The sequence below is a fragment of the Quercus robur genome, chromosome 1, assembly GCF_932294415.1.
Source record: "Quercus robur chromosome 1, dhQueRobu3.1, whole genome shotgun sequence".
Classification (NCBI taxonomy): Eukaryota; Viridiplantae; Streptophyta; class Magnoliopsida; order Fagales; family Fagaceae; genus Quercus; species Quercus robur.
Genome location: NC_065534.1, coordinates 40,128,703 through 40,141,682, shown reverse-complemented (window position 1 = coordinate 40,141,682; position 12,980 = coordinate 40,128,703). Strand labels below are relative to the sequence as shown.

General features: G+C 38.8%; 1 protein-coding gene across 1 annotated transcript; it reads right to left on the bottom strand.

The window, feature by feature from the left end:
• Positions 1 to 2,796: 2,796 nt before the first annotated feature.
• On the bottom strand, positions 2,797 to 3,504 carry LOC126709967 (uncharacterized). The gene is made up of 2 exons (XM_050410387.1): positions 3,437 to 3,504; positions 2,797 to 3,346 (listed from the first exon to the last, which is right to left on the bottom strand). Exons 1-2 carry the CDS (start codon positions 3,502 to 3,504, stop codon positions 2,797 to 2,799), a joined length of 618 nt encoding a protein of 205 aa, XP_050266344.1.
• Between the last annotated feature and the right edge of the window lie 9,476 nt (positions 3,505 to 12,980).

The following is a 12,980-nucleotide window of genomic DNA, read 5'->3' as shown; positions in this document are numbered from 1 at the left end:
AACAGAGTAAGAAGAAAAGAAAAAAAGATAAGAAGGAAAACGGAGAAGAAAAGAAAGAAAACTAAGGAAAAAGGAGAGAGTTAGTTTAAGGGCATGCACCAATAGATCGGTTTCCCTCTCTCCCCCTTCAAATCTTGCTTTCTTCCAAAACGTAAACAATGACTCTTTCCTTTTGGGCAAATAACCATTTAGGTCCGACTCCCTCAAAGCCATTAATCCCCACGGCAGAATTTTTTTTCCTGGGGGATTATTTGCATTGAGAAGAGGCATTCTCCCCTCTTTGGCTTTGTTTCCGGTAAACTAGACTTAAAACTTGATTTATGCCTATTTTGGATTAGTTTATGTTATTTTCTTTCTCCTTTACTTTTCTTTGTGCAATGACATTATCATAATTATAATCTTGCTTCATAAGTAGGGATTACATAGCCATTTATTTAAATAGTCAGAGTACTCTGTTTTGGTTATTATTATATCTGTCTGCCGTAACTCGTCTGCAACAGTTCTGCTTGCCGTAAGTTTACCCCTGGCGGACAAGGCATAAGTTTGTGCACAAACCGGTCCAAGTTGAGTTACAATTGGACCGGCCCCAACTCCCTTACTCAGAAATATTCGGGCCCATCATCGCAGGAGGCAGCCCAGCCCATTACCGCAGGAGGCAGCCTAGCCCAATACACCATACACAGAAAAGGCCCCTACAACCATCATTAGAGATATTAAAATCAAGTCTACTTCCACCACGTACTTGTTCCATGATCTTTAACAATTGAGGGTCCTCATTTTAAGCAACTTTGATCTTATCAATTAGAGTTGGTCATACACTTAAACTTGCCAGGTAGGATTGGGAGTCTCCAGTCACTATGTCTACTCTAAGTTTCTAAAGATCAACAATAATATGCTTCTGAGTATTTAACAATGCAGCTGAGAAGCCATATGACTTTTGACTAAGTGCATCAGCCACAACATTGGCTTTACTAGGATGGTAACTTATAGAACAGTCATAGTCTTTAATTAATTCTAGCCATCTCCTTTGACTCAAATTTAATTCTTTCTGAGTGTATATGTACTTCAAACTTTTATGGTCAGTTTATATTTCACATCTCTCACCATATAAGTAATGCCTCCAAATCTTCAATGCAAAAACCACTGCTGCCAATTCCAAATCATGAGTTGGATAATTCTGTTCATAATTCTTTAGTTGTCAAGAGGCATAAGCAACCACCTTCCTGTGTTGCATTAGAACACAACCAAGACCCTTACGAGATGCATCACTATATATCACAAAACCACCAGAACTAGATGGAATAGTCAATACTGGTGCAGAAACCAACCGTTGCTTCAACTCTTGGAAACTTCTTTCACATTCTTTTGTCCAGTCAAACTTTGCATTTTTTCGAGTTAATTGAGTCAAAGGAGTTGCAATTCTAGAAAATCCTTCCACAAATCTTCTATAATAACCTACAAGGCCCAAAAAACTTCTTACCTCACTTACATTAGTAAGGATAGCCCAATTAACTATAGCTTCAATCTTACTAGGATCCACTGTAATTCCATCTCTAGAGATCACATGTCCTAAGAACACCACTTGATTCAACCAGAACTCACACCTCTTCAATTTAGCATACAACTTCCTATGTCTTAAAATTTGCAAAACCATTCTCAAGTGTTCCTCATGCTCTTCTTGGCTTTTAGAGTAAACCAAGATGTCGTCAATGAAAACAATAACAAATCGATCCAAGTACTCATGAAATACCCTATTCATCAAATCCATAAAAACAACTGGAGCATTAGTCAGACCAAAAGGCATCACTAAGAACTCATAATGACCATACCTAGTTCGAAAGGCTGTCTTTGATATGTCATCCTCCTTAACTCTCAACTGATGATAACCCGATCTCAAATCAATTTTACAGAAGACTTGAGCGCCTTGAAGCTGATCAAACAAATCATCAATTCGTTGCAAAGGGTATTTGTTTCTTATGGTTACCTTATTCAACTCCCTATAGTCAATGCACAACTGCATACTGCCATCCTTCTTCTTAACAAACAACACTGGAGCACCCCAAGGGGAAGCACTAGGTCGAATAAAGCCATTTATCAAGCAAGTCTTGCAATTGCTCCTTCAATTCTTTAAGCTCTGTAGGGGCCATTCTATAAGGTGCTTTGGAAATTGGGCCAATACTAGGTACTAGGTCAATAGTGAACTCAACCTCCCTGTCAGGGGGTAATCCAGGTAAGTCCTCAGAGAACACATCTGGAAACTCTTCCACCATTGGGATGTCTTTAACTTTTAATTCTATTTTGTCACCTTCAAAGCACAAACAAGGAATCCTTCACAACCCTTCCTAAGCAATCGTCTCGCTTGCATAGCTGAAACCAATAAAGGTGGTTTCACCACACGATCTCCCTCAAAGAAGAATTCTGGCTCCCCAGGAATTCTAAATACTACCTTCTTCCCAAAACACTCTATGGAAGCATAAAAAGTAGATAACCAATCCATCCCTAAAATCACATCAAACTCAAACATATCCAACAACATAAGATTTGCTTCTAATTCCCTCATAGAGGCTAAAACATTACAAGACCTATACACTTTATGGGTATTCATTTGTTGTCCAGAAGGTGTAGCAACACACAATTCATAATTTAAACTCTCAGGTTCCATGTTTAGCCTTTGTGCAAGTCTATGCGAGATGAAAGAATGGGTTAAACCAGAATCAAATAACACTTGTGCATGTTGACTAGAAACAAGAAGTGTACCTGAAACCACTGATGGGGATGCCTCGGCGTCCTGTTTAGTTAGAGCAAAAACTCGACCTTGAACCTTGGGTTTTTGTTGGCTCCATTTGTATTGGTAGTTTGCTCAGCTCTTAAATTTGGACAATCCTCGATGAAATGTCCAGTCTTGCCACATTTAAAACACGCCCCTGACTCCAAATAACATGTTCCACTGTGAGCCTTTCCACATCTTGGACAAGTCTTGTGTGCCTTCTTATTTGAATTAGGCACCCCTTGCTTCTTGAATGAACTTCCACTAGACTTTCCCTTAAGAAAATTACTCTGATTTGGCTTCCTCTCCTGATCATTGGCCTTTGAGAGATGATTGCAATTTCTCTCTGCTATGAGAGCTCGATCTACCACCTCTACATATGTTTCCCATTTGAACATGGAAACCAGTCCCTGAATTTCCTCCCTTAAACCCCTTTCAAAATGCCTACCCTTCCTTGCTTCTGTGTCAACCATGTGTGGAGCAAAGCGGGATAATTCAGCAAATTTCCGCTCATACTCATACACTGATTGAGTACCTTGTGCTATGCGAATGAACTCAGCTTCCTTTTGCACCATAAGACTATCGGGAAAATACCTCTTATGAAAGAGCTCAACAAAATACTGTCAAGTTAAAACTTCTCTTCCATGTGTCCTCTTTGTGGACTCCCACCATTCCAATGCATTACCCTTCAGTACAAAAACAGCAAGGATAACTCGTTGCTCATCACTAACTTCCATTGCTCTAAAGAGCCTTTCTATCTCCTTAAGTCAGTTGTCAGCCTCTATTGGATCCTTTGTACCCTTGAAAGCAGGAGGGTCAAGCTTTCTAAACTTCTCCAAAGCACTAGTCGGATTGGTGGCTCCTACTTGATGTTGCACTATATTGGTTAAGACCCCAATGGCTTCAATAATAGCCTGAAGATTAGTGATTCCCCCAGCATTCGGTTGACAATTCCCTGGGTTCCTCCTTGGTGGAGCCATCTCTCTAAGCAATACAACAAGACATCATAAGTAAAGATTTTAAATATCCCTGAGGGTCAAAACCAAGCACACAGATAGTACAACAATCATTCCTACACGCTCTAGAGAAACAAAAACAAAAAAAAAAAAAGAAAAAAAAGAAATCACTATAATAGGTCAAATAATTCTAACACTAAAATTCCTTATGATCACACTCTTGTTCCAAAATAATCTTAAGATTAAACCTATAAGTCTATAGAATCTTAAACCTAGCTCTGATACCATATGTAACGACCTAAGGAAAAGCGCTAGCCACATCTACGCTATACCTCAAAAGGACTAGTCATAATTGAGGCTCTTTGTAATTATTAATAAAGCCCAGTTCAACCCAGTAAATACCCGATGTGGGACTCATCATACACTCACACACATCACAAATTCAATCAAATTGGGGCATCACAATAGAGCTAGGTTATGTAACGACCCAAGGAAAAGCGCTAGCCACATCTGCGCTATACCTCAAAAGGACTAGTCACAATTGAGGCTCCTTGTAATTGTTAATAAAGTCTAGTTCAACCCAGTAAATACCTGATGTGGGACTCATCCTACACCCACACACACCACACAATCAATCAAATTGGAGCATCACAATCTCCCCCACTTAAATCCCTAACATCCTCGTTAGGGACCACTTTGCGGGGTAGTGTCTCTGAGCCCACATGGGATTACCGGGCCGGCTCTGATACCATATACTGTAACACCCCAAACCCATACCAAGGATTTAGATGCATAACCTGTCTTAAAAATAATCAGCACTAATATAATGGAACAGAGTGAAATTAAATATCCACAAATAAACTTCAACCCATCAAAAATCTTTCCTATGAAATCCATAAAGCAAAAACTTTAACAATAAAGTCTCCAAATACAATCTCAAAGAGTTCCACAAATAACAAACTTACTATCCTAAGAAAATATACTAAAACAGTCCATCAATTAACGTAGCTCCAAAAGAAGTCTTCAATCTATTGCTCCAATGATCTACCACCAAAAGATATTCCATTGCTCTAATTTGAAAAGGTGGAGAAAGGGGGGTGAGCTAGAAGCTCAATAAGAGACTACATAACATGAGGTTGTCTATCAAAACAAAGCATTAGCATCACTGACAAAATATAGTCTTTACACAACATTTACAAATAGCTTTAATAGAAATATAATATATTCAATAAAGTTGTCAAGAATAAAACATTTAACTACAACACTGTAATTATTAAATAAAATAATAACCACTTTAGTTAGCCAAAATACACTAAATAGGTAAAACCAATATATATATTAATAATAAACAATTTGTCCACTTGTAAAGGTCAATGACAATAAAACAATACTTCGATATGGAAAACAATAAACATTAGTCAGACAAAGACATAAGCTGCTAAACACTCGGTGGGTGATTCCTATGAGGAACAATAACACTAACCTCAAAGAGGCAACACTGGCTCCAAAGAGAAAACAATAACACTAGCTCCAAAGAGCAAACAATAACACTAGCTCCGAAGAGCAAATGATAACACTGCACCACACCACAATAACACTACATCAGCCGAAGACCAACACTTAATCCTGTGTTGGCAAAGGTTGCAGACTGTCTAGCTGACCATTTGAAATCATTCTTACTTTATTTCAATATTGTCAATACCAATCATATATCATATAACAAATACTTTCTCAAAAATATAGTTTTGAATCATTCTTAACATATACAATTTCGAGGTAACACTTAAGAAATAATAAAATTCAAGTATGCATACAAAGCATTGATAATAGTATAAGTTTTTTGAAAACTTCACTTTTGCAATTATGTATATATAAATATATTTTTACCAAAAATATATATAAATATACATGCCTTGAGAGATGTCATGTTCTGAAGTTCACTTACCTTTAGTTGCTAAACCAAGCTTCGCTTCAATTGTCTGAATCAATGTCAACTAGAACCTAAATAAGAACAAGACGGCTCGATAAGAATGAATACACTAAGGCAGCAATGAAAATATAAATTTCACTCTTAAAATTCGTATATCACTACTTATTCTGAAACTACAGTTAGTACTCAATTGCTTTATCAAGTACTCCAAAAATCAGTACCTAGTGAACAATTCTAATGAGCCGAATATGTAGATCTCTATGTTATTTGATTCTCCGAGTACAAGTTGGCTTCCAAATAATCATATGCTTGTAGATCATATCAACCCAAAATAAATATATAGCATTCATAAAATCTCTAACCGTAGGACTTAGTATTCTATAGCATGTATTGACAAAAATTTTGGAACTCGAAACCATGTTATAGATTACCAGGTTCATAAAGTCAGCACTACTAGTAATTAAGCTACGTAAATCCCAAAAACAAATCGTCTAAAAGCTTAAGTCATGAGTTCGCATGGGAAAGTTCATGCAAGACTAATATACTACACTAGCTTATAGATTATCCCATAGATCTTTGTGAGAGAGGCATACCTTTTTTTGATATTGATCTTTGGGTGTAGGGTTTAGAAGAGAAGGGTCATGGGTGGTTGATTTGAAGGGCAAGTTGATGAAATCATTGGGTTCAGAGAGGGGCAACCACCCAACCATTCACAATCTGAACCCTCTTTCTGTAACTGTTAAGAGTGTGAAGAAGAAGAAGGAGAAGCAAAGCCCTTGTGAGAGAGGCATACCTGAACACACGGATGCAGTACAATTTTTTTTTTTTTCTCTATAATCTCATAGTCTCTCTCACCGTCTTTTTTTCTTTTTTTTTTCAGCCAGAAACCCTAACTTACTTACACGTTAAAACTGATTCCACTTGGGTTGACATTTAAAGCCCACTAAAACTTGAATATGAATAAACCACAAAATAACTATTCAAGTTATCCTTTTTCTTTAAAAAAGAAATCATATTATAAAAATAATATCACTTCCAAAATAATTTAAATAATTCACCAACTCCACTCTAGAAGCAATTAAATTAAATATAAGTGAGATGGGTGTTACACTAACCCAATACGATAACTTGGGATTCCCACTCATTCTTTTTTTCATCTCGGCCTGCACGGTCTCTTCCTCCGGAGAAAGCTCAAAATAGCCAGGATCGACATCGCCAAGGATGGGCAAGAGAAGCTGATTCGCAACGTCCTCCAGGGTCACGGTGATCTCACCGCAGGAGAAGAAGAAAGTGTGGGTGGCGGTGCACCATCGGCAGACTAGATGACGGAGATTAAAGAGGTCCCTGTAGTTGGACAAGCAACGGGACATAACAATGACCTTCAATACGCCAGCCCGTTGTAGCAAACCCATGAAGCCCGTATCAGATAACTCATTATCTACCCACTCCTTCCAACCCAAGGCCATGCTCGACCCAAACTCGAAATGAATAGGCACGGGGAGCGAAGTGCCCAGGTGAATGACGAGATCAGGAATCGAAGAAGCCAATGGTGCCCAAGGAGCCTCCGTGTTGCAACGACAGAGAGCAAGCCACACACGGCCTAGCGGCGGCAGCGTGTAATCATCGAGGACCTTTGAAAAATGGGAGTGGACATCATACCAAGGATCTATTAGAGAGACGCCGCGCCTCCTCTTCGCCACTAAAACTTGAATATGAATAAACCACAAAATAACTATTCAAGTTATCCTTTTTCTTTAAAAAAAAATCATATTATAAAAATAATATCACTTCCAAAATAATTTAAATAATTCATCAACTCCACTCTAGAAGCAATTAAATTAAATATAAGTGAGATGGGTGTTACACTAACCCAATACGATAACTTGGCATTCCCACTCATTCTTTTTTTCATCTCAGTCTTCATGGTCTCTTCCTCCGGAGAAAGCTCTAAATAGCCAGGATCAACATCGCCAAGGATGGGCAAGAGAAGCTGATTCGCAATGTCCTCCAGGGTCACGGTGATCTCACTGCAGGAGAAGAAGAAAGTGTGGGTGGCGGTGCACCACCGGCAGACTAGATGACAGAGATTAAAGAGGTCCCTGTAGTTGGACAAGCAGCGGGACATAACAATGGCCTTCAATACGCCAGCTCGTTGTAGCAAACCCATGAAGCCTGTATCAGATAACTCATTATCTACCCACTCCTTCCAACCCAAGGCCATGCTCGACCCAAACTTGAAATGAATAGGCACGGGGAGCAAAGTGCCCAGGTGAATGACGAGATCAGGAATCGAAGAAGCCAATGGTGCCCAAGGAGCCTCCGTGTTGCGACAGCAAAGAGCAAGCCACACACAACCTGGCAGCGGTGGCGTGTAATCGTCAGGGACCTTTGGAAAATGGGAGTGGACATCATACCAAGGATATATTAGAGAGACGCCGCACCTTCTCTTCTCCAGAAGAGTTAGGCTCGGAGTACACAACCACCTCGCCTTCATCATGGGTAGTAGGAGGATCGGAAACATCTTTCCCCTTATGGCGGGAAGAGCTCTAACCTTTCGCCAGTGTCATAGTGTGACAGCTGATCGGAACAAATGGGTGAAAATATTTGAAGAAGGGAACACGATGAAGGAAGGGGAACAATAAAGGCGTTTGTATGGAAAAAGGAGAAAGTAGTTGAAATTTGAAGGGATACCTCTTTAGATATCAACATCATTAAAACCGAAGTGAAGGGAGGCGATGGGTCAGCCACCAAATAAGGAATGAAATTAATGAAGCAAGGCTGCACTTCAGAATAACCACCAATCCGGGAAATTCGAAGAGACAACACTGTTTATGACGAGAAAGAAAAGAAACACACAAGTTGGGGACCACTGTTTGAAAAACCCCGCGAAGGAAAAGAAAAAAAAAGGGTCAGAAGAGGACAGAAAAGTCTTTCATTCGCATATAAACCGTAGGAACGTTTCATATACTCAGGGGGCTAAATGTTGAGGCTCATTTTTGCCAAGCCCAGTAAGAGAAAAGGCCCAGCAGCATGGGCAGACCAAAATTAGTAAGCAAGAAAAAGCCATTAAGCCCAAGTGGCAGGAATGAATGGCTCACAGGCTCATAAAGTGGGTCCTAAAGAAGCAAACGGGCCTAAATGGACCCGGAAAGAGAGAGGAAGCAAACCCATGGGCAGTATGTAGAAAAGCGAGAATGGGCCACAACAGGCCCAAAGTAATGTAAGAAAAGAAAGTAAGGGGCTAATGGAAGACCCATCAGCCCCAAGGATGAAGTATAAAGTAATTGGGCCAAGGAAGCCCAAAGAGAGTTAGTAAAGGCCCATGGGAAAGCAGGATTGGAAAAGGGTTGGGGAAGCCCAAGGGAAGCAAATGGCCCAAGGATGCCCAAGAGGGAAATGGGAAACAAGAGCCCGCAAACAATGTAAGAAAAGACCCAGTGAACACACTGAGTCACTGGGAGGGAAATAAACAGCAAGCCCAAAGAGGCCCAGCAGGATTGAGTCAAACAACATTACAGCAGGAATAGCAGAGTGGTACGGCAGGAGCATGGGAACAAGGCCATGGAGTGAACACAAAATAGGTCGGGGGAAGAAAGGCCCATAATCCAACAAGGCCCAATCCCTAAAAGAAGCAAGTCATTAAGAATGGCAAATCGGAAAACAACCCACGCTATAAGAAGCCAAAAGTGCATGAGCAGCAGGTGAAGCACGCGCAAGACCCAGGCACCACCAGCCTGTACCCAGCCAATATAGGAAGTGGTGGGTCATGGGTCAGAGGGCATGGTCTGGTAGTAGAGAGAGGGAAAAAACCTATTCTGGGGTTCTTGCTCAAGCTCTTTTAGGGGAAATGTCCTGCTGGTATGACATGCCACCCAAAAGAAGTAAGGATGAGTTGGAACCACTAGGTGCATGCCATGAGGGATAGAGAGAAAGAGCACACACACTGTAACGGGTAGAAAAAGCCACAGCAAGTAAACAAATAAAATAGCCTTCTTTGTCTGGCAAAGGGAAGCGGTACAGCCAGTATAGGTAAGTGGTGGTGGCTGAACCACTGACGACCAGTAAGTGGTCGGCAAGGACACCCCCACCAGACAAAGGCAGTTAAGGGCTAAAACAATAAATACCAGTCATGACAGGCTCTATAAAGGACCCTTTGCTGTGCACTGAGAAGTGGGATTCGAAAATCATAGTAATAAGAATTTCTAGACAAAGACATAACCTAGAAGTAAGCATTGAGAAGGAAAGGAAGTGAAATAAAAAAGAAAAGAAAACTAGGAAGTAGGAAGGAGAGGAAAATAAAAATAAAGAGTTTAGAACGACAGGCATGCACCAATAGGTTGATTTCCTCTCTCCCTCAATAGTCTTGCTCTCTATAAAAGGCAAAAGATCTGTATTTGGGCATGGACCATTTAGGCCTATTCTCTCAAAGAAATTAATTTCTTCCCCGAGATTACTCGCATTGAGGGAACGGTTTTTCCCTTCTTGGTTTCAACCCCGCGTATTACTTAGCATGATAGACTAATGCTTTGATTTTGCTAATTCTTTTTTTTATTCTTCACTTAGCTTATTATGTGTACAAAGAGCCTTTCGTTGCTCACTTTTACTTATTGTGGCTAAAGTAGTGATTGAGTTTCTTATATCATCATTATTATATCTGCTTGCCATAACTTGCTCACAGTGGTTCTACCTGCCATGGGTCTGTGATTAAACTCTGGCGAACAGGGCATAGTTTGTACACAAGCCGGACCAAAGTGAGTTACAATTGGACCGGTCCCGACTCCCTTATTCAGAACATTTGGGCCAATACCGCAGAAGGCAGCCCAACCTAACATTGCAAAAAAGGCCCACTACATCAATTATACCATACCATTTTTCAACACACCCAACATCTAAAACTCTATTTTTCTTGCCATTTTATTTAAATATTATTATTTTATTCTTTTTTAGTATTTTTACTCTTTCTCTCTCTCTCTCTTCCTCTTCCTCTCATTCAACTCTTCATTAAAGCAACTAACCACAGCCAACATAGTAACCCTCCACCACCACCATCAATTACCCATACCCACCACCATGGCAACCCTCCACCACCACTATGAACTTACCCACAACATGACCAAAACCATCACCACCCATACCAAACCATGACCAAAACAACCCACAGCCAAAACCATCACCACCCATACCCACTACCAAAACCCACCACCAAAGTCGATTAGCAAGCAAACCTATCACCACCCATACCCATACCCATAACCACACCCACAGCCAAAACTCATCACCAAAACCGATTAGCCTATAAACCCATCACCACCCATACCCACAGCCAAAACCCATCACCAAAACTACTAGACCATTAGCCCCACACCAATCTCGCAAGGAAACCACTAGACACACGACTAAAACCACCCATACCCATGGCCAAAACCCATCACCAAAACTACTAGATCATCAGCCCCATGCCGATCTTGCAAGCAAATCACCAGACCCATGGCCAAAACAACATATACCCACGACCAAAACCCATCACCAAAACTACCAGATCATCAAACCTACGCTGAACTCGCAAGCAAACCACTAGACCCACACCGATATCGCCATAAAAAATCACCTAGAAAAACACCACTACCGCCGTGAGATAGAGAGTGAGGACCGAATGAGAGAGAGAGAGAGATAGAGACACTGAGAGAGAGGAAGAGAGAGGCTTGGTCTGAGATGAACTATGGAGAGAGAGAGAGGGGGATGAGAGACTATGAAGAGAGATATTTTGGGATTTAAATATATTAGAATTTTTAGAACGTTGCACCATCATAAATTTATGATGATACTGTAGCACAATCGTAAAAACTTTTAGAATTAAGAGACCGGGTAAAAGGGTTTTTGGGAATTTGATGCTAAAACATACTTACATATGGCATTTGCAAGACCCAATGTAAATGCTCTAAGGGTGATGCTAATAAAGAATGATATTGGAAAAAGGAAGAGAACTTTTTTAGAGCCTAAACTCTGATACTATGAAAAGACTGAATGTCCATACATATATATTAATTTTGGGTAAGAATTGTAGATATGTTGTCTTTAGATAGTGTACTACTACTAATTCACTGAAACTAGACAATTATGATTTGGGCTTTGCCGCTTGGGCTTTTGGGTCTATTATATTCTAATAGTTACTGAATGTCTATACACACACACATATATATATATATATATATATATATATATTAATTTTGGGTTTATTATACTCTATACTTTGAGAAGGGTAAATTGTACTAACCTCTCATTAGAGTTTCCATTATTTTATATATCTCTCATTTAGTTCAAAATCAAACACTCACCTCCCAAAAAATACAAATTATTTACATTTCCCTCGCTTGGATGACTAAAAACGAGGTTTTGAAAAATCTCCAAAAAAAATAAACTTTTAAAAAATCTTGAATTTCCTATTATAGAGGACATAGATGGTAGAATAAGTAGTGGATAAAATATATAATTCAATAATTTTCAATGCATTTTTTTCGATCATCAAGGGGAGGTCACTAGGTCAATGTAAATAATGTACATTTTATGACTATGAGAAGTGAGTATCCTTTTCCGAATTAAAGGGGAGGTAATTGTATAATGAAAGACCTCAGGAGAGGTTAGTGCAATTTTTTCTTTTGAGAAAGTTGTTTACCATGAAATTTTTTGAAATTTTTCTTTGATTGATTCCACTCCTCCATTACTATGTAGTAAGTACAATGTTCCACCAAACTTCAAAAAGAATCAATATCTCTCCTAATTTATTGGTAATAAATAAGAAGTATTTTGTCTCATTCAGTTAGAGCATGTTTTGTAGACTATAATAGACATTGTAATGTCATAGTTATTCCTATGGTTTAATTATTCTTTAGTTTGGTAATGTTTGTATTACAAGAAATAATCATTCCTTATAAATAGCTATTATTTAAAATGAAGAATAATTATTCCTCTCTAAAATTGTAATAGTTATTCTTTAGTAGATGTAATAATTTTTAAAATTAATATATTTCCAAATAAACAAACTTTTCATATACACGTAACAATTATATAAATAAAAATCATAAAAAACAATAACTCATCTCTCTCTCTCTCTCTCTCACAAATTTAAAAAATATTATTTTTAAGGAAATATAATTGTATAAGTAAGATATTTCCTAAAATAAATTTAAATTTTATTCTAATATTACAATTCACCACCAAACTTATGAATTACAATTCGTGTTGTAATCCTCACTTAGTGTACCAAACATACTTTTAAGATTTTCATGAAATTTCACAAAGAGGTATTTTTTATTTAATAATAATAATA